Genomic DNA, 22042 nt, shown 5'->3' with positions numbered 1-22042 from the left:
ATCCAGGCGCATCGATGACTCCTGGGAACTTCACGAACAGTTTAACAGAGTAATCTCACCTCAAGGCCCTGGAATCTTCCTGCAGGGCATGGGGCAGAGATGCTGCTTCAGGTCTGCAGAGATGCAGCTGGGAAGAGAGTCAGGGTAAATTGAGGCAGGAGACAAAAATATGAAAGTATAAGAAGGACCAGGAAATTCCTGTGCATCCATGTCTCTGCTGTGAGACCCAGAACTTCAGAATGCTAGGAACCAACACCCTGCATGCCGGCTGCAGAGCTATAGTATGAGCTTGGCAGTTGACTGGTAGGACTTGAGAGGCCCTGTCCCCTGTCCTGTGGGTGACAGGAAACTAGCTCAGCCCAGACCCTGCCTTCTTAGACAGGGAATGATCTTCCAGTGCCTGACTGCAAGAGACATCTGTTGAGGGAGCATGATCAATGAAAACAGAGAGGGCTTGCCAGCATTCCTACCGAATTTAGAATGTATGAGACATTTCTAGTTGGAAATAATTCTCATTAATAAAAGAAAAATGGTATTTTGTATAATCATCCAAGAAGAGACCTGAGTATAGACATCACATCTTGCAGAGAAGATGGTACCATTGGCCTGATTTGGCAAGCAAGGAAGAGGAGAGATTCCCAGGGACTTGCTTTCCCAGCAAGAAGAGCCAACATCACTGCCATCGTTCAGCACCAGAGATGTGACTGAGTCTGAGTAGGTGCCCACCTATTGTTCAAAAACTCAAGTTAAGCCAGGTATAATGGCACAGGCCTATAATTCCAGCGACTCAGGAGGCTGAGGCAGGAAAATTGCAAGTTCAAGGTCATCCTGGGCAAATTAGTGTAATCCTGTCTCAAAACAAAATTTAATTCACAATAACTAAAATATGGAACCAACCTGGGTGTCCTTCAATAGACAAATGGATAAAGAAAATGTGGTATATATATTCAATGGAATATTACTCAACTTTAAAAAAGAACAAAATTATGGCATTTGCCAGTAAATGGATGGAGTTGGAGAATATCATGCTAAAGCAAAATAAACCAATCCCTAAAAACCAAAGGCCGAATGTTTTCTCCAATTGCAGATGCAAATTCACAATAAGGCAGGGGGCAGTAGAGAAGAATAGCATTACCTTAGATTAGGTAGAAGTGAAAGGAGGGAAGGGGAGGGGAAGTGGGGATATGAAGGATAGTAGAACAAAACAGACATTCTTTATGTATACATGTGACTGATGACCAATATGATTCTACAACATGTATACCTAGAAAAATGAGAAGGTTATATTCCATCTACGTATAATATATCAAAGTGCATAAATGTATTCTACTGTCATGTATAACTAATTAAAAATGTTCAAAAAAAAGGGGGGGTGGGCCAGGGAAGTAGCACAGTGGCAGAGCACTTTCCTGGCATGTGTGAGGCCTTGGATTCAAACCCTAGCACTGCAGGAAAACATTTTTTAAAAAACTCAAGCTAGACTAAAAGAAGATTTTTTTCCAGGCACGGTGGTACATGCCTCTAATCCCAGTGGCTCAGGAGGGCTGAGGCAGGAGGATCGAGGGTTCAAAGCCAGCCTCAGCAAAAGCGAGGCACTAAACATCTGGATGAGACCCTGTCTCTAAATAAAATACAAAATAAGGCTGGTGATGTGGCTCAGTGGTAGAGTGCCCCTGAGTTCAATCCCTATTGCCCTACCCCCTACCAAAAAAGGTCTCTGGAACTCAAATATCTGACCAAAAAGCTGTGAGGTGGTCTTATGGTCTTATGGACTTTGAGGCAAGCACAACACCAGCACATTCCAGGAGACCCTAAATTGGTTCTAGTCAGCTTGGATTCAGCATGGGTGTCCCTACTTATGGGTTTGACAGCACTCTCTGAGGAACTGGACCCCCACACAAAGGTAGGCGCACACACATACACACACACATACACATACACACACATGCCCAAGTGATATTCAAAATATATCAATATTTTGTATGGCTTGGATATCACCCCCAGCCATCAATCCTAAACTTCCATAGTTAAAATAAATTTTCTTGGTTTTGTAGGTTTTATTTATTTTATTTATTTTCTGTTTGATTTCTTTAGAGGCATAAGTTATTTATATCTATTTGAGTTGCATTGTAAAAAGTATAAGTTAAACTTAAAAAATAAGAAAGCTGTGTCAAGTAAGGTGTCAGAGATACGTTGGTCCCTTTCAGAATGTTCAAGACTTTCAGTATATTCCTTGGTCCCCAATGCTTCAGAATGCTTCCCATGCTTATTTAATTCTTTAGTTTTGCTTTTAGTGGATTAGACTCCTTTATCAAGTCTCTCTCTTCCTCTCCTTCTCTCATGTTACAGAGGAAGAATAGATGACTCTCTTTTCCAAATTATGGATCTCTTGCCTACTTGGTAACTAGTTGAAAATCATGTGCCAATTCCCCTGTAATGAATCCCCACCAGGCTGGCCTCCTCAGACCAATATTCCACAGGGGCAGCAGGCTGGTGGCAGGTAAACTGAGTGTGGCACCCCACGGTGATGTCTATTGTAGACAGTGCAACTATGGGCAGAGGGCATTTCTCGAGCCTCCAACTGCATGGCCAGCTTAGTTGCAGGCAAGGTTTCCAGAGTTTAGAATCCTGGGTCTATGCAAGTCCCCAAAACTAAATCAGAGCTATCCTGTGAGTGAGAATCACTTGGGAGGTTCTTAGAACAGGTCAGAGGATGACAGGCTAAGTTGTCCCCACACACCAACACAGACACACACACACAGAGACACACACGCACACACACGCACACATACTTATTTCTAACACTGGATGGACATCACTCTCGTATGAATTGAATGCTTTCTTTCACCCAGAAGTATTTCACTATTTTAAGCACAGGTGAGGTTGCGTTAGCCTGTATAACTACCGATGAGTTGTGCTCTCACCCCACACCAGAAAGTTATGCCAGAAAGAACAGCAAAATAAATGACATCGCACATGCCAAGAAAGTTGTTTTCTTGGAATCAAGTAGTCAGTCACCTGGGCAGGATGAGCTCACAGAGTCCACTGAAGACCCTTAATCATAGGCCCCTTTGCACACAGGGGCCAAGATGCGAGTAGGAACTGACTCTCTCTTGCGGGCCGATGACACCATCCCTGCGAGCAAGAGCTTGGACTGCCTTTCCTACCTTTGCATTTGCCCCCTTTTGGGAACTAAGGACAGTAAACATCGCCACCTTTGGGTCCTTGGGCCCTAAGAATGGCCTCACCCAGGTCCCCTGCTCAGCAGCAAATTCCACTCATCGTCCTCATTGTATTCTAAACCTAAAGAAAACAAGGCATCATGCCCAGCAGCTCGTCCATAAAACATTAATCACTGTCCCCTCCTTGAGAGGCTTCTGACCAGTGGAGGTATGCCCTACAGGAGCGATGGAAAAATCCTAGCGGGCAACACAGGCCTGGTCGTGCTGTGGGTGGGGGCCCTGGCACCAATCCCTCCAGTGCTTTTCCAGCCCAATCTGCGGCTATAATTTCAGGGATACTGAGGACCAGCCTGGAAACACCAACAGGGGGAGAGCCGTTCCTGCACCTACCAAGTCCTCAGAGTTCCTTGGGGTCAGAGTGGGAAGTGACTTTCTTAAGCTGCCCACCCAATTGCATGCGGGCCCTCTTTGAGCCCATGTGAACTTTGAGATGGATAATGGCACTGAAGTAAGGGCCAGGGTCATGGGCGGTTGACCCCATGGAAGCTCCATCCATCTATGTTCAACCAGTTGGCTGATCCTGTCCAGGATGCCTTCGGAGATTCATTTTATTCCCCATAGACCTCTCAGCACCTCTCCAGCACACAGAGAAAGGTATCCTCTTGATCTTGAAGGAGAACATGATATATCAAGAAGGAAAATATGGGTCTCCAAGGATCCCAGATTTCAAAATGTTTAGAACCTGTGATGGATTGGCAGAGTGCTTGAAAGCCAGCTTCAAGCTGATAAGAATGTTCATTTCAGGGCTCTGGCTGATGTTCCTTGGAAAATATTCCATACTTGCCAAGGTTCCTAAGGGGCTTCAGAATAGGTGGGGCAATTGTATAACTGCAGCTTTTCTGCCCTTGTGAGTTTAATGAAAAGACAAATATTCTAGGATTCGGTGACTGGTGGATTACATCCTGCTTCCTTGTAAGCCAGTTGTAGAGGGCATACTTTAGGGGGCTGGCTGAGCCACCCCTATGTGCAAGTCTCAAACTTGGGCCTTGGAGGAATCTGCCAGAGGAAATGATTGTGGTCAATCTCAGTAGAGACTCAGTCAAAAGGTGAGGTGCACCCCACCAAGGCACCTCACATGGGCAGTTGCTTGAATATTTAGCCACCCAGGGACAAAGGTTGAGTCCTGGAAACTTCCAGGAAATTTGCACTCTCAATTAAATTCTGATGAACAAAACAGACAGGATTCTAGTTGTCCAGGGAGCCCCACCCCATTCCAGTTATTCCACAAATTCTCTCCTCTGTACTGGGCCAAATAGAATCTGAGCAGAACAGAGATGGAATACCCCCAGGAAGATAGGGGCCAGGAACACTGAGCCCCTGGGTTGTGGCTGGAATCTGGAACAGCCTCATCCCAAAGTTAGTGTGCCTAGGCCCAATGAGTAGCTGAGGCCTGTTTTAGTGCATTATTATGCCTGGTGGTGCAGCTTTGCCCTTCCATTTCTCATAAACCCTGGTGTATGAGCAAGTTTAGGAGCTATTTTGCTACCAGAGAGAGGGGTAGGACAAATGCTAGGGAAGCAGCTTCAGCTTGGTTGGGCCGATAGGTCTCAGGACACCATATCTAGCCAGCCCTGGAATGAATGGACTTCTGATGCCAGAGGCTCTAGAGCCAGTCCTTTTCCTCCCTCATTCCTCCCTCTCACCATTCTGCAGCAGTGTCTGCAGCTGCAGAATAGCCTGGCTTCTCCGCTGGCCCAGAGCTAAATGTAACAGGGGGCATTGCAACAAAACACTCCATGGCATAATGGGAAAGACCCAATCTTTGAAGCCACACAGAACAGTTTCAATTCTCAATTCTGTGGGGCCTGGGGAAAATTGTTTCATCTTCAGGGACCTCAACAACTTCTATAAATGTGAACCTCTCCACCTTCCAAATTTGTCATGAAAATTGGGGACAATGCACGTTATATCACTGGGAGGTTCCTCACACACAGTAGGAACGCCTGAAACACCACTTCCCGGCCTCTTCTTCAGGCCCTACCTCTGGAGTCTAGAATTCTAGAAGACATAACTCCTAGAAGCAATGCAATAAGAAAGGCTCTCCTGTGGCATGGAGGAGGGATTAAGGTGGAGCTGGGGTGCATGTGCAGGGGTGAGGGTTGAGGTAGCCGAGACCCTCACAGTGGGAGGGAGGAGAGGGCAACACAAGGAGACAAGCCAGGAAGGGCTGTGAGAGACTCGGCACAGCCTGACAGGCAGGGCCAGGTTGCAGGGCACTAGCTTCTACAGTGCTCTGCAACCCGATGGTGCCTCTCCCATTCACACCAGCCCATCTTCCACCTGGGAGAAACTGGGGCAGTTTGCACAGGCTGTGACAGCCCAGCGACCCAGTGTGCACCGAAATAAGAAAGCCTGTTGCAACCACGCTGTCTCAGCCCTCCCTGGGGTGATCCTGGCTCTACCTGACCAACTCTCCCTAATGTCATCAGCCAAGCCCTCCACAGAGGGAGGCAGGAGCCACCACGGATCTCTACCCATGGTGATACATGCCCATGTGCCTACAGAGATTTTCATGAGGTTGATGGTTCTTAGAGCCTTTCAGACTCTGAGCCTCAGAGGAAGCCTCAAGCTGCCCCATTGCCTGTTTCCTATTGCCAGGCATTTAATTTTTCAGTAGATTTGGCCCCCTTTGAGAAAATAGGCCTAAGCATGTGTGTGTGGTAGGGGTGGGGATGGGAGGAACCGGGTCTCAGCTCAACGTAGCACTGATATCTTCTGACCCTGATGAGCCAGTCTCTCACCCACGGGCCCCAGCTCTCTGGGGCAGAGACTGTGGGCCCAGGACATAGCACAGGTGCAGGTGGGGGTCTCAAGAGAGGCCAAGGGAAGGAGAAGAGTGGTCTGGCAGACTGCTGTTTCCTGGGCCCTCATCTGAGGAGAATAGAGAGGGCTCATAGGACTGTCAGACTTCAGTCTTGCTTTCTCCATCCCTTCTGTCCTCCAGAACCCCAAATGGCTTCCATTTAACTGGTCAGAACCCCTGCCCCCCTCAGCTGCCCCCAGAACTTCAAAGTCAACCCTGTGGCCCCTGAAGTCTCCCTGTTTGTGGCAGAGAAACTCTGGGTCCCTTTGAGGAGGTCCTGTGGTAAAGTCATGTCCATCCCTGAGACCAAGGATTCTGAGGGCAGGAGGGCAGGATGGGTCCCTAGCAGTGGGACCAGTCTCCTCACAAACTCAGAGAAGCCCTGCAGGGACACGGCACCAAAACAAAACAAAACAAAACAGACTACAGGAAGTCAGAAGACCTTACAAGTCATTTTCCTTTATTTTCTTAACATATAATAAGATTCCAATTCCAAAGAGACATATATGCAGAGCAGACAGATGCAAGGTCCTGACATGTAGCAGACAGAACCAGGCAGGGGTGGGTCTGTCCCTCCCCACCATCACAACCCTCACCCCTCCTGGTCCCTGGCCATTGCCCAGGCACAAACTGAGAAGCTGAGAATAAGAGGAGTCCACCTTACAGTCCAGGGAGTAGCCAGACATGGCCTTGGTTGCAAGGATGACCAAATCATTATCTAGCTGTAGGACCTGCGGCCTCAGTTTCCTTATCTATTAAATTGTTTAAAGGTTCCTGTTAGGGGATGAAGAAGAGAGTGTTCAGATGTGATGTGTTGGTGGACACTAAGGGCCTCTTGGTAATCCTGCTGCTTCTAAATACCTGCATAATTGTGTCTCTTGGTTTCCTTTGGCATCATGGCTAAGGGCACAGTGGTGAAACTTCTTTGTTCCCGGTGGGATTGAATGGACTCAGGTCCCCAAAAGACTCTGCTCTGACTGTCCTGGAGCTATAGTAGGAGCTATCAGGTCAAGGCTGACCTCTGTCCTCCAGGCCAACAGGGAAGAAAGGCAGTGGCTTGGGGTCACACAGCATGCCTGTGTGGGTCACCCAGCTGCCCACAATGCCTTTAATTACAAGCTCATGTACAAGGGAGGGCATTGTCGTCCCTGCTCAGGATCAGTGGGACTTGCAAACCCTGAGTCCACCAAGGGAATCTGCCTCCACATCGGGATCATTCCATCCTCAAGGCTTGGAAAACCCAAGTGCTCTTAACGAAGCCCCCACCCACATGATGTTCTCCTGTGTCGACACTGGCAAGAGAAAGTGAAGAGGTGACATAATGATCCAGTCAATACTGGGGTACTTGGAAAGACCAACTGAAACCCAATAGGGAACACGGGCACTCTTCCTTCACCCTCTCCAGGTCTTCATTCTGTAACAGCTGACCCTGCATGGGGACACTCTTCCATGGGGAACAAGCATTTCCAATGACCTGGACTATCTGTCCCTCTTTCCTTCAAAGCTTGCCTGCACCTGCATACAGCACACAGACATGTGGACCCGGCTTGGACTCGGGGAAAGGGCATAGGGCAAGTAGCTGAAGTGATGCTCTGGTCTAGACAATGCCTTCTAGAACCCATGGGGTTCTACCCTTACAGAACCCACTCGGTGCTCCCTGTCCTTGCCACTGCACAGATAGAGATCACTGAGGCCCTATGATAAGGACAATCCCACAGCCAGGCAGCAAGTCCAAGGCGGAGGCCCTGGGGCAAGCCACGCCAAAGAAGCAAAGCTTGTCTGGAGCTTCTCCCCTCCCCACTGCATCTACTGAGATCTCTTCCCACTCAAAGCACCCCTGGGGGGCAAGGTGCGTGGGAGAAGCAGCAGGGCTGTGCCCAAGGCACTAGGCAATGATGGCGGAAACTCGGCACCTGCGGCAGCTGAGTGGTGAGCAACTTTGGGATGAGGGGGGACTTTCTGGCACACCTCCTAACACACTCTGAGGGGACAACTAGCAGGTGAGTCCCTCTCTTTCACCTCCTCCAGTGGCATCGAGGGAGTAGGTGAATTGGTAAACCTGGTCCCCAGGAAGCTCTGAGGCCAGGAAACAGAGAAAGAAAGAAATAGAAATGCCCCAGACGAGGCCTGACCATTACAGGTCTAGCAGATGTTTGGAGAAGTGACTTTGGCCAGCTTGTCAGAGTGTCTACGATATGGATCTCAGCCCTCCCCTCCCTCTGCCCGTCCCTGCCCCACCCCCCACTCGGATGCCCGCGCCAGGCCCTCTCTACTTGGGCTTCATCTCCACCCTGGAGTTGATGTCGTCGGCATCCAAGTCATACTCCTCCACCTGGCCGCTGGTCCACACCTTCATGCGGTCTGTGAGCTCACTGCTGCGCGGGGCCAGGATGAAGTCGTAGATCAGCACGGCCAGGGCTCCCCCGATGAATGGCCCCACCCAGAAAATCTAGAAACAGAGCAGATGTGTTCAGTGGGCATCTGGTCAGGTCTCAGAAGCTCCACCAAAGGCCCTCTCCTGGGAAGCTTTCCTGAGTTATCCTCTCCCACCACCCCAGTGGATGGGCTCTCTCCTTTCTGTGTCCAGGATAGAGGTGGGCAGGGCTGATCCCAACCTGGGGACGTTCCAGTGTCCCAGAATGAGCACAGGCCAGGGTGTGTGGTAGCAGGCAGCCCCCTGCCTCGTGGGGACTCAGTACCAGACACTTCCTGAGGAAGGCCATTCATTGCCCACCTCCCCAGCCTTAGAAGGGCCCCAGATACAGAATAAAATAAAAAAGATTGGCCAGGAACACACCCATCAGCAATAATTAGAGCTAAAACTGTAAAGCACTTCCTTTGTTCTGAGGTCAGCTTAGAGACAGGGAGTCCTTCCCTGCTCCTGGTGACCCTGGCAGGGAGAAGCTACCATATGCCCTCTTCACAGCTCAAAAAACCGAGGCACTAAGAAGGTAGCTCACACTGAATCAGAAGTGGCCGAGATGGAGCCGGGTGTGGTGGTGCACACCTGTGATTCCAATGGCTCGGAAGGCTGAGGCAGGAGGATCGTGAATTGGAAGCCAGCCTTAACAACTTGGCAAGGCCCTAAGCAACTCAGTGAGACCCTGTCTCTAAATAAAATATAAAAAAGGACTGGGGATGTGGCTCAGTGGGTAAGTACCCCTGGGTTCAATTCCTGGTACAAAAGAAAGAAAGAAAGAAAGAAAGAAAATAGCAGGAATGGGATTCAACCCCAGGCTCCCCACCATGCTGCTAAGAGGACTTGGGGGCTGGTCCAAGCCGGGAGAGCAGAGGCTGGGCCTAAATCCTTCTGCCATTTGATCCCACCAACCCCTTCATCTCAGGCCTCAGTTTCCTGATTTCCTCTGCCCTGGATATCTCCCAGAGCCTCTGCGATGGGAAAGGACACCATAAAGGCAGGGTCAGACTCCCCATGTGACACCAAATGAGACCCTCCTCCACCCTCCCTGGCAAGTGGGTGGCTTACCCAGTGATTGCTGAAGTTGTGGGTGAGCACGGCGGAGCCGAAGGACCGGGCAGGATTGATGCCACAGCCTGTGTAGTCGATCTGCAGGGAAGGAGAGGGGCGAATCAGAGGAGCCAAGAAAGCGACAAGGTCAGAGGTGAGTGGGGGAAGAGAGAGAGAGAAAGAACAATCAGGGAAGTACAGCAAGAAGGGATGATCAGACCTGGAAGGACGAGAGTCGGAGGTCCCTCTCCTGGGCACCTGCACCCCCAGAGCTGGACTGCCCATCACCTCACCCCATGGCAGGAGTTCCACCCAGGGGTCCCATAGCTGCCCTGGCCCTGCCCTCCCCACCACCACCCCATCTGGGAAGGCTCCCCACTTACGGCCAGCAGGTGTCCCAGGGCTACAGAGAGGCCGATGGCAAGGGGGGCTGAGCCACCAAGGTCACGGCGCCTCCGGTCGGTGGTGGCCAGCACACACAGCACCAGCTGCAGGGTGCCGATGATCTCGATGCCCAGGCCCTGGCCTGAGTTCACACCAATAGCCAGCTGTAGGGAGAGGGGCAGGGAGGCCCAGTGAGCAGGGCAGGCAGCAACTGTGTCTGGAGACCCCCAGGACTCCCAGGACCAGGCACAAAAGACCAGAACCTCAGCTCCTCACTGGGCCTAGAGGGGCCAGACCCCACCCAGGCACCAGGGCAGGTAGTGGCAATAGGGCCTTGTCCCCTCTCACAACTGTTGATGAAGCTCCTGCTCAGCAGCCCCAGTGCTTTTGGACCCTGCCCTTCTCTGCCCCAAGGCCTGGGTGGGGCAGGGTCTCTGCATCAGTGACTTCCAGGCTCCTGTATCCTCGAATAGCCAAGGATGGGGAGGGGCGAGGGGCGAGTCCCAGGTCCAGGGGAAGACCATCAGGGACTTTCATAGAAGAAGATAAGCAAGTGGGTAGGAGGGCCTTGTGAACAGTGCTTCATCTCCAAAGTCCAGAACATTCTACCCCATGTCCTGCTACATCAGAAAATCCCCGAGCTTGGAGAGTGTTGTTTTGTTTTAGTACCAGAGACTACTTATCACAGAGCCTCACCCCCAGCCCTTTCTGTTATTTTATTTTGAGACAGTCTCACTAAGTTGCTGAGGCTAGCCTCGAACTTGCAATCCTCCTGCCTCAGCCTCTGCGTAGCTGGGATTAGGACGTGTCCCACCACACCCAGCTGAGAGTTTTCTCTAGTTGGCTGTCCCACTCCCTGTCTCTCCTGTTGCCTTTGGCCTTGCCCTTCTCGTCCCTCCTTCTCTCCTCTCTCTCTCTCTCTCTCTTTCCTGGCCCTGCCTTCCCTCTCTTTGGCCACATAGGCCCCCGCCACTACAGTCTGGCTGCCACTGCTCCTGGGCCACTTTTAGAAACATGACTCATGGAAAAAGAAGAGAATAAAAGCTGCCATGAGGTCATCGGAGCCCTCTCTCTCCCTGCAGCTGCCACAGGAAGACCCCTCTTCATGGAGTCCCTGCACCTATTCCAAATGTGGTGGTTCCCGGGACCAGGTGCACCCACGCAAGAGAGGTGGACCACGCTGACAGTCTCACTTGCAAAGATGCCCAAATGTGCCACTTGGGCCGCTCTGTCCAAACAAGCCAGAGATGGAAGTCTCACCTCCTAGCTTCCAGCCTGAGAGCATGGGGGTGTCTCCCAGGATTCTCTAAAATCCTAGGTGGGGGGCATACCTCCTCCACAACTCCAGAGGTTTTCCCAGCTCTGCCCGAGGCCACCGCACAAAGAACAATTCTCTTCCCGCCTTTGTCTGCAACACTGGCTGGGAATGACTCACATCCCCTCCCCTGCTTCACAGCCCCAGCTCTAGGTGTTTTCTGGCTGACCCCAGAGCTCCATCCCCTCTGGCTGGCCAGCCCTCAGGGTAATGCCCACTTCTCTTCCCACCCCAAGGTCTGCTGTTGGGAGCAGAAGCCCCATGTTCGGGGTCTGGCTGTTTTACTTGCTGGCAATGTGAGCAAGAACCGACTCTCTCTGGTCGTCAGTTTCTGCATCTGCAAAATGGATCTAATGGTCCCCTCTAGAGCCGTGAGAAGTCTCAAAGGCAATGGGGGCATTCTCCGACATTCGAAAGGGCTGCAGAGGCAGGAGGGGTCAGGGTGGTGGTGGTTGAGGCTCCTGCTCTGGTTCTTTCTCATCATATCCACAGGATTTGGGGACAGGCAGGAGGGGAAAAGACTGCCCTGCACAGGGGTACAGAGATGGGAGTGAGGGTAGCTGGAACTACCGACAGGCCTCCCCGGAGCTGGGATGGCTTGGCAGGGGGGAGCTGTGAGGACAGGTTCATCCACACTCACCCTGGGAGCCTGAGCCCACTGTGAACTTCAGGCTCCTCTTTTGCTCCTGCCTCTGCTCTCCAGAGCCGGCCTAATTGCTAGCTGGCAGGAATCCTGAAACCAGCCTTTCCTCGAGGATGAAGGAGACATTGCTGTAAGTGGCTCCTGTGCTTCCCCATCCCACCCTTCTCACAGATGCACTTATCTCTTTCTCTGTTCTTAACCAGGTCTGAGAGTCCCTGGCCCTGCCCAAAGGCAGCCTTTTCCATGCTAAGTGAGCAGAACAGCTCTGGTTCCAGGCCCAGTGCTCTGAAGCGGCAGCCACCTGGCCTGTGAACTCCACAAGGAACCCCCTTTCCGACTACGGAGAATCATAGGGCTGGCACCTTCCTCTTCCAACACACCGCCACCACCAGGAAGCCTCCCCTGATTCCTTCAATATCTGCTGAACCTTTCTTCGACTGCCGAATGCACTTGAGTTAATCAGATCTGGGAAAACTTAATGACTCATCATTGGAAGGGGCAGTTAAAGGCTTATGGAAACTTGACGTCCTGGAAAGAGCAGGTAAAAGATTAGAGCCCTAGGTGACTGTGTTCAACCCATTGAATTTGAAACAATTGCTTAAAGAGGACCAATATCATATGTGGTCACTTGTAATTGGAAGTGTGTGAGTGTGTGTGTGTGTGTGTGTGTGTTTGTACATTCCCACATAGTTTTCCCTGGCCTGGTTCTTCTATTACATTGATTAAAGTAAAAACCTAACAGTCAGTTTTCTGGCTGCCAGTATGAATAACAGAATAATCCACACCATTCTTCAGAAGTGTCAGAAATATACAAACTCTCCAACCAAGCCTAGAACCCGTGTCAGCTCATCATTCTGGGCCCCGTTCAGAACCAGCAGCTCCAAGCCTTGGAAGGCTTTCCAGGGTCCCAGGCTGGAATTAACTTTGGCCCCATGCTGCCATGTCCTCATTGAACTCTGCACATCCTGGGAAGAGAAGCCAGTGTTCCCCAGGGAGGGGGTGGGTGTATTATCTCCTTCTGGTTGGGAGCTCCATCAGCGCCCTGCCCAAACCAGCTGAGGGGAGCTCCATGTGTGTTCACAGAAGTGGCAGAAAAGTCTAGTTTTCTGGACCTCCCAGCTTCTCTAGAGGCAGACTGGCTCCAGGGAATTCTCTGGATGCAGGACCTGTGTTTGCTTTCTAGCTGGAAGAAGATAGAGCCATCACTGGACTCTGGGGCCTTATGAGTTGGTGTGTGCAGAGGCTCAGCGAGATGACAGAGGGGAGGTGGAGGCCCGGGGAGGTGAAAGCAAAGCCAGGATCCTCACCCCCTGCAGGTGCCACTCCACACTCTTAGGCAGCTGGCTGGCCATCGAGAGAGCTGGTTGTTCCTTGCTTGGGCTGGGAAGCTAGTTCCACAGACTGCCAGTGTGTCCCAGGCTCCAGAACAGCCCAAGACTGACCTCACCATGAAATGGGATCAGAACCCTCCCTGCCACCCATGGGCAGGCCGACAGGGTAGCTTTTAAGACCCAGAGCACCCAACTTGGCCTGGGTACCCTGGCACCCCATCCCTGGGAAGCAGCAGGCTTCGGAGCCAGACCTGGCTCAGGCTCTGAGCATTTGCTCTCGAAGAAAAGAGAACTGGAGACACAGAAGCCTCTTCTACCCGCCCAGAGCCTGCAGGATTCAGCACTGGGAAGGGAGGGGAGCCTTGTGGGCCCTACGGTGCCACCTCTGTGAGTGTTCACACGTGCATATGGGGGTGTCCATGGCTTCGTGTGCTCTGTGTGTCTTTGTTGATTAGTGTCTGCTGTATCTACTGAGAACCACGTGTCCAGGGATGAGTCTCTCTCTTTTTTGTTAAAGCATGAGAGATTTATTACATAATAATTAAATTAAAAAAATCTGTCAAAGAACTACAAAAATCCATAATCCTGTGTGCCCTAAACACTGTGGCCTAAAAATAAACAATGGAAAGATTGACAGAATGACAAGGAGCATTGGATTGATCCACTCACAGAGTGAAAAAATTTAACGATCCTCCCGTAGAAATTTGGAGAACAAAGCCATCCAAAAATGCTAATAACAGGAACAGGGAGGAATTGAACAGAATTAACAAGCTTGATCTAAGGAATAGAGAAAAAAACCCGCTCCCCCAAATTAGAGGATAAGCACTTTATTTAAGCCCACAAGGAACATTTAGACCAACTGGTCAGGTACTGGCCAAGTGTGCCTGACCCATCCCTGAACCACGTCATACACGACACCAGCTCTTAGCCAGACACGCTCTGCATGGCAGGGGTCTGCACAGTGTGAGGTCCCAGGTGGCAGCACCGTGTGTTTGCATGCATGTCTGGTGACACTTACACACTGCAGGTGCCACTAATGGCTGGGGAGGTGGATGATGGGGAAGGGAAGGAGCCCCCTTAAGTGAGAAGCAGCAAGTCTCAAAGGGCCCTTTATATGCTCCCATAAGCCATTTCATCTTCCTGACAAGAAACAATAAACAAAGCTATGGCTTCCCCCTTCCCTCCCTCCTCCTTTTCCTTACTCCAGGGCAGGGAGAGGAAGAGGCTCCACTGAAGAACCCTCCCCCCCCCCAGGATCCCAGGGCCTGAATGGGACATCCATCCGTGAGTCTCCTGTGTGCCCCCCGTGTGTGCCACATGCATATGTACTAGTGTGTATATTTGTGCGGCATGAGTGTGTGCACCAGGCAGCGAAAACAATCAAGGACAGAGAGGCAGGAGGCGGGAGGGACGGTCCTGCCCTGACATAACCCCCTGAGCAACTTGACTGGTCTCCATGCATCTATGGGCCTCAGTTTCCCCAGTAGTAAAATGGAGGCCTTGGCTCAGGCCGGAGCCCCAGGCAGTCTCTAGGATTTCTCCCTCTTGACCTCGGGCTGGCACCCTCCAGGCCAAGATTCAGAAACCTGAGTGCAGGACCCCTCTGCGGGTCTCAGACATAGCCCAGATCCTATGTCACAGAACCTCCCTGCCACTCCACTGTAGCTCTGCAAACCAGGCACCTCCAGAGCAACCTCCCTGCTGAGAAGATTCATCTTGCCCACCCCTGGGGACAGGGAGCTTATTAACTTAGAAGCAGCTGCTTCCCAAATGAAAACTAATTCTTCTTTACACTGAGCAGAAACCTGCTGCTGAAAGGATCCCTGACTGGAATGTCAGGCACTGAGAGGAACTGCTACAGGGGTGGAGAACAAACATTTCCAGCCTTTTCTGCCATCTTTGAGTTGTGGGCTCCAGCCTTGGGGTGTGCCCACCTCACTGGACAGTAACTTAGATGAGTGCAGACAGTTCCTCCCTATGTCCCTGAGCACCATGCCACTGCAGGGGAGGAGTTCCTCCCGTCCCCAGGGAGAGGCCTGACTGAGGGGACCCTGACCACCCATAGGGTCTCAGGAACATTTTCCTGTCCATATTTTCAAGTGTGAGGCTCCAATCTCAGCTGCTTGGAAGACCCCAGATTCACTGGTGCTCCTACAGGGTAGGGTTCAGGGACCCCAGGGAGCCTCTGCCAGCAAGAACCCAAGACTCCTTCACCTTCAGGACAGCTCCCTAGCCAGCTCCCAGGATCTGCCTGGGGAAAGGCCTAGTGGGCTAATGCTGGACGATCCCTGCTGGGTGGGGCCCTAGACAAAGTGGGGGCTCTCTCTGGGCCCTGAGGTCTGGCTGGGCCGGACTGCCAAGTTGGATTGTGATGAGCTTATAGCCCCACCCCACACTTCTGGAAGCTTGCCTGACCTGCAGAGGGGGCTGGGGTCCAAGGGAGAGGTGGGGGCAAGTTCTCCCCTAACAAGGCACCCCAGTGGGTGGGGTGCCCTCTCTGAGCATTGCCCCTTTGGATGGGGGCTCCCGGGGTGAGCCTAGTTAGGGCCAAGCATCCAGGTGGGTGACACTGGCATTGGCCAGGCTGCTGGGAGGGCTCTACTGGGGGAGACAGCCTCAGAATTTTCCACAGTGAGGGAAGTCTCCGCCGCAAAGCTCCTACCTCTCCATGCCCTCCCCCTCATCTGGTTCTGGCTGGAAACAGTAATTATACGTCCCAGCTAGGGCACCATCAGCCAGCCCCCAGCCTCTCCCGGGCAGGATCATTAGAACTCTGGTTTTCCTTTCTGCAGCCCACACCTAAGCCCTGGAGGAAGCAGCAGGGGCCTCGCTGGAGAAACTGAGGCCCAGGACCCTGGGGAAGAGGAGGCATTTAGGACTGAGGCCCTGAAGCAACAGGTGGAAGCATTTTCCAAGCACTTAGGCCCCAAATCAGCAGAGCTGAGAGATGGTCCCAAAGAAGTTAGGTTTTCCCTCTGCCTGAGCCTCCAGGGTGGCTGAACTCACAGGCTCTGGGAATGCAGTCCCTCTACATGCTGTCAGACCCTGGCCTCAATCTGGAGCCCACCACTCTCTGGAACCCCAGACTCCAACTCTGACCCCCAGTCTGGCCACACCCAATGCTCCCAAGCCATGGCCTCCACTGCCCCCTTGCCTGAGCACACACAGTTCTCTACCTAGAGTTCCTTCCCTCTCTGGGGAGATCTCCACATTTAAGTTCATGGGGCTCCTCCTCCCTGAAGCCCTCCTGATCCTCCCACCAGTTCAAAAGTTCCCAGGCCCGCCTTGACACCTCTTATCACACCTGCCTGCTGCCCTCTATCATAGGCAGCTGTGCACAGGGCTTATCTTGCCCCAGGCCTGTGGGCTCTGGCTGACCCAGCCCCGCACTTGCACCTAGCAACCCCAGCTGCAGGGAGCTGGCGGGAGGGGAAAAATGGAAACAGCTGGCCAGTGCTGTAGGCCCTCGGCATCCTCCACTTCCCAAGCCAGCTACGCCCTGCTGTGTCCCATCATGGATCAGAACCAGGGTCACCTAGGCCTAGTTAGTTGTGAAGGTTTACATAGGTGTTAGTGACGGGGTCAGGGCAGAGACAGGCCAGGGTAACTGTCAGCCTCAGAGTTACTCACCCTTAGCCAAAATTGGGGCTTGGCTTTTAGGACCAGCCAGGACCCTACAGGCTGGATGGAGGCTGTGGTCTTTCTAGGGTATATACTGAGCCCTGACTCAATTGAGAAAGTTGTCCCCGGAGGACACCCCCTGACTCACCCCAACCACTTCCTGCCACATTTTTTCCCCTATTTTCTTTGGAAATCTCCATGCCAACCACTTACCCCACCCAGGTTTGGCCAGGGTGGAGCCAGGGAACAGAGGGGCTGCTAGAGCCTCCCCGGGGGCATGGAGGAAAGAGTGTGTCACCTGCTCTAATGACTGTGCTCTGACCCTCTGGAGTCAGGGAGGCCACCAAGACTCCGCCAGACCCCAGGGCCAGTGTTGGGGGGAAACTCTTTGGGGAGGGCATTCCTTCTCTGTTTCTAAGCCTAGACGTGTGTTCCTGAACCCCCAAGACCATTGTCTGAACAAGGCAGCACCAGATCCCCACAACAATGACTAGTCCCCTTACATTCAGCACTGACCCTGAGGGGGTTCCTCTTAACCAAACCCTCCTGGGCTGGGTGATTAGCTTAAGCCAACATGAAACAGTTAGCCTGGGCACAGCCAATGATGTTACCAGACCGAGGCTCCTTCTTGAGCCTTAGGACGTCAGTTCCAAGGAAACTCAACCAGTTAGTAGCAGACAGGACTTAAACCCAGGGCACCTGCCTCCTAGCCCAACATGGGGCCCCACACATGAGGCTGCTCCATTTTCTCCTCCATCTGCAACCTGCCCAGCCCAGGTATTGAGGTGACTCTGGAAAATGGAGGCCAGAGAGGGCATAAGGGACCCCACCCTCCTGCCCCTGCCTCAGATGCCCATACTAGAGATGCAAAGCCTTCTCCAGCCACTCTGTGGGTCCTGCCTGGACCTTGAGTTCGGAGAAGCAAAAGGGTGGGGCCTACATCCATCCTACCCAGCATGAACTTGACCCTGTGCACCCGAGGTCACCCATCTCTGCTCCTGCTGGAGAGACAGAAGCCTGGAGGGGCATAGCCTCCCCCAGCTCCATTCCTTACACCTGCTGCAGCCACATCTTCCCTGGCTAAAGTCTAAACTCCAGTTGCAGAGCTAATCTTCAATCTTGGGCTGAGCAGAGGTTGGCTCAAAAGAGGGCTGGTGAGGTGTCACTGTGACACAAGAAGTGCTAATCCCCCACGGCAGGGCCACGCCAGTTCCCTCTGCACCAGACTTTAACCCAGCCTCCCTGGCTGCTGGCACCAAGACCTGAACTTTGACTGGGACACAAGAGGACTGTAATTGCCCGCTGCCATCTCCAAGGAGCCCTTGCTGTCTCCCGACATCCTGCACCTGCTGCCTGCCCTGCTGAGCCCCGCAGCCTCATTCCTCTATCCTGAGTTCCTCCTCTCTGCTCCGAATCTCTTTCCCTCCTGCGAGGGTGCCCCCCACCCACTGCCTACTTGCCTCAGAGACATCCCTCAAGCCTTAGCAGCCACACAGGCCAAACTGTCCCCTGTTGAGGCCCAAGGGCACTCAGTGTTTGCACTTGGCTGAGGAGCTGGAAAAGCCCAGGTCTGTGACAGCAGGCAGCCGCCACCAACAGCCACTTAGCTGTGCTAAGTAGCCGGGAGTGATTATTTTCAGCAACTGCCACCCAGTTGCTAACATCTGTTTGTCCTCCAAGCCAGGAGCAACAGGCACATGCTGTTACACACTCACTCCCACACACAAATGTGCACACAGCTTACACAGGCTCAGAGACCCATGCCCACAGACACATGCACACCTGCAACTTTACATACACAAACACATATGCCACACCCCTCAGCACCCAGGAACTGTGGGGCCAGCCCTGCCTTCTACCCTCACTGCCATCCAGGAAAACGACCTGCAAACAGACCCTAGGAGAGTTTTCATTCCTTTATCTTTCCCGGATTCCCAGGGGCAGAGGAATGGAAAGGGGCGCTTGCCCTGCTTCCTAGGGGAAGTTGATTTAGGGACCTGTGGGAGTGTGGGGGGCTTCCCTGAGGATGCCCTACACACACACTTGCAGAACTGGCTGCAGACATGCAGACGTCTCGTTCAGCCTGGCTGGGGATGCCAGGTAGAGTTTGCCCAGGTGCAGGGCTACAGAGAGGGGAGCAGCTGCCCAGGCCGGACTGAGGAGGGCCAAGAAACTACAGTCAAGGGTTGAAGAACTACAGCCTGAAGTTAGCTGCCTTCAGAGCTCATTCCTCACACTAAGGTCTCTGCAGGGGACTTTGGCACGACATTTTTCTCTGGCTCTCTGATTCCCACAGTGCTTGGCAGAAAACATGTCCTGGGCCGCAACATAGCTGAGTTCCAGCCCCAGCTCTCTACATGACCTCCAGCAACCTCTTGTCCTCTCCATTCTTCAGTGTCCCCATCTGCGCAATGGGTAGAGGATGGCACCAGTACCTGCTCTGCACCATTCTAGAACCACCCCCAGCCTGGGGTCCCCCACTCACATCATTGCGGCCAAGCGAGTTGTCAGGCAGGGAAGAGGTGATGCCCGAGAGGATGGCAGTGGCGACGATGGCCCCCACGCACTGGGCGATGATGTACATGACCGCCCGGAAGATGCTGATCTGGCAGCTGAGCAGCAGCCCCAGTGTAACGGCTGGGTTGAGGTGGGCACCGCTGATGTGGCCCACACTTTGGGCCAGAGTAGCGATGCTCAGCCCGAAGGCCAGTGACACCTTCACGTTGTCCTGGACCGCCGTCTGGTTCCCCCTCACTGGGTAATTGAAGCCCAGGGCCGAACCAATGCTGATGAAGACAAAGAGGGTCATGGCCAGGAACTCAGCCACCACGGCCCTCCAGAAGATCTTCTTCTTGAACTCACTGGCCATGCTGGCAGGGGGCTTGGCCGGAGACCGCTGGCTGCCTGGTGCTCAACTCCCTCCAAGGGCTGAGCCACAGCCTGGGCTGGGCCTATTTATAGGGCTGGGGGGGCGGGGGGAGCACAAAGGGAGGAAGGCCTCTCCTTGCTCCTGGCCCGCCCCACACCGCACGGGCCTCCTCTCTGCGATGGATGCAGACAGGGCTCTGCTGTCCGCCTGCCAACTTTTTCCCTTCCTCCTCTCCCCCTCCCTCCCTCCCTTTCTCCCTCCGCCCTCAGCCCTGCCCAGCCAGAGGAGGCAGGCAGGAGGCAGTCGTTGCTCTAATAGGCTTTGGGAAATTCCTCCAAGCTGGCCCCACTCAGGGGGCCAGAGAAATCCAGGTGTCCCCGCCCAGTGTGCAAAGCTCAGGGGGTGCCTGAGGGCAGAGCCGGGGCTCCAAAGGGGGCGGGGTGGGCAGGCTGGACTCAGTGGGTGGACGTTGCCCTCCCTGGAGGCGGGCACCGAGATCCCGACTGCCTGGAATCCCCATCCCACCGCAGAGTGGCATTACAGAGTCTGAAGTTGGCCGCTCCGGGGATCCAGTCTGGGTCTTTCACACCCCAGTTTGGGCCCAACTACTGCATATCACTTTAGGGATGTCCCCCCACACACACACACCAGCCAGGTTGCAGTTGATGGGGACTGAAAAAGTACAGCGAGCTTGTCTGTTGGCCTCTCTCCCTGCTGTCTCAAGAGCAGGCCTGAAACAGACAGGGACATTGGGAAGACCCAGCTCTTTGAACCAATGGTTTGAAGGTAGGTAGGGGAAAATGGGGACAGTTTAGAACTTTCCTCTCATAGGCAATCGAGCTAGCAGGTCACCAAGGAGATAGTAAAACGAGAGCCCAGTTCAGAAACCAGAGAGAGGGAAAGACTGGGAGATGCAGACTGAGGGGAGGAGAGAGAGAGAGAGAGAGAGAATATGAAAGTCAGAGTAGCAGGGAACAGAGTTGTACTAAAGTGGAAGAGAAAGAAAGCTCTCTGGGCAGAGGCAGGGAGACAGGCCGGGGCTGAGACAGGAAGAGCAGGAGGCCAGGAGATGAGTTTGCAGAGAGATGGGGCTGGACCCAGAGCCGAGAAGAAGCAGAAAGAAGATGAGAGGAAGGAGAAGCGCCATCCAAGCCCCTAGCAGCGGGAGGGGAGCAGCTGTGCTGCAGACCCCACAATCCAGCCTGTGCCCTGTGTGTCCCCAGCCAGCAGACCTAGTGGCAGCCAAGGAACTGAGCAAGGATCCGGACTCTGCGACAGAGCCAGCCAGGCACCCTTACGCGGAGGCATGATGGAAGGCAAGCCAGGCCCGCAGGGAGGGTCCCTCCTTGGCCATCAGGGAGGCCCCTCTCCTCCCACTCCCCCAACCAAGTCCTAATCAGGAGCATTGGTTCCTGCCCACTTACCAGAGGGAAAGGATGTCTCTGAGTTCAACATGCTTTAGAAGCAGGACAGGGAGGTACACATGGGTGGCCGTGTGCCTCCTGTCCAAGATCCGTGCTGCAGAGAATGACCCTGGCCACTCTTCTGCCCGGCTGAAGCCCTGGCACTCAGGGTGAACTGCCAGGGATCACAGGGGTGTGTCTGTGGGAGCAGGTGGCCAGCTGGGAAGCCTGTGCTTAGCTCCATGCGCCTAAGTGCCCCTGAGACCAGAAAGAAGAGGAGGGATGTCACTGCAGAGGCCACAGGCCCTGTCTGCTCGTGCAGCCTGGGCAGCCGGAGGTAATCAGTGGCTTATTAACCCTCTGAGAGAGGGAGCTGACCCCACTGGGCCGCTTCCCGGAACCTCCCCCACATCCTTTATTCTGGGCAGCCCTGGCTCAGCATTCCATGCCCTGGGAGGCTTCCTCTTGCCCCTGGCCCCTGGCCCTGTGCCTTGGCACAGCCCCTCTAGTATGTTCTGTGGTCAGCTCCAGGGGCATCGAACCAGCGCTCTCTTTGTAGGCTGGGGTTCCTTCTTGCCAAGTCTTCAGAGGACAACCCTGTTCCCCCTTCTAGGCAGGTATTCAGGCTAAGCAGATATTTGCTGGACATGTTAGTAAGTCCCAGAGGACTGTGGCACCCCTCAGGCCAGACTCTTCTGAAATGGGACCATTTCCCTTCAGGATCCTAGGATTTCTCCTTCTGACTCTGTCCACTGAGGGGCTCCCTCTCAGCTTTCACAATGTACTCAGTGCAGGGGCTAAGATCTGACCCTGACAGGTATAGGGACCCAGGCAAGAGGACTCCAGAAAAGAGGTGGGGAGAACTAGCCCCACACCCAGAGGCTGGTGTGGCCACACAGCCATCAGCAGAGCCTGTGTGAACCCATGCATGATCCAGGAGCCTGTGACACTGTCCACACAGG

At 53.4% G+C, this 22042-nt stretch overlaps 1 protein-coding gene across 1 annotated transcript; it reads right to left on the bottom strand.

The window, feature by feature from the left end:
* Positions 1–6484: 6484 nt before the first annotated feature.
* Aqp1 (aquaporin 1 (Colton blood group)) lies at positions 6485–19784 on the bottom strand. The gene is made up of 4 exons (XM_046426045.2): positions 19294–19784; positions 9898–10062; positions 9533–9613; positions 6485–8494 (listed from the first exon to the last, which is right to left on the bottom strand). The coding sequence occupies exons 1-4, from the start codon at positions 19675–19677 to the stop codon at positions 8315–8317; spliced, it is 810 nt and encodes a 269-aa protein (XP_046282001.1). The 5' UTR covers positions 19678–19784; the 3' UTR covers positions 6485–8314.
* Between the last annotated feature and the right edge of the window lie 2258 nt (positions 19785–22042).

Source organism: Marmota monax, unplaced genomic scaffold (genome assembly GCF_021218885.2).
Source record: "Marmota monax isolate L192 unplaced genomic scaffold, Marmota_monax_Labrador192_F-V1.1 WCK01_AAM20220418_F8-fsc00133, whole genome shotgun sequence".
Lineage (NCBI taxonomy): Eukaryota > Metazoa > Chordata > Mammalia > Rodentia > Sciuridae > Marmota > Marmota monax.
This window is presented reverse-complemented; position numbering and strand designations above follow the sequence as displayed.

Bases quoted from the DNA above. Each gene is read 5' to 3' on its own strand.
- Aqp1 (XM_046426045.2), bottom strand. From the start codon at position 19,677: ATGGCCAGTGAGTTCAAGAAGAAGATCTTCTGGAGGGCCGTGGTGGCT. The intron at 10,063-19,293 runs GTGAGTGGGGGA...CTCTCCCTACAG, and splicing joins ACTCGCTTGGCCGCAATGAT to CTGGCTATTGGTGTGAACTC. The intron at 9,614-9,897 runs GTAAGTGGGGAG...CCTTCCCTGCAG, and splicing joins CCCTGGGACACCTGCTGGCC to ATCGACTACACAGGCTGTGG.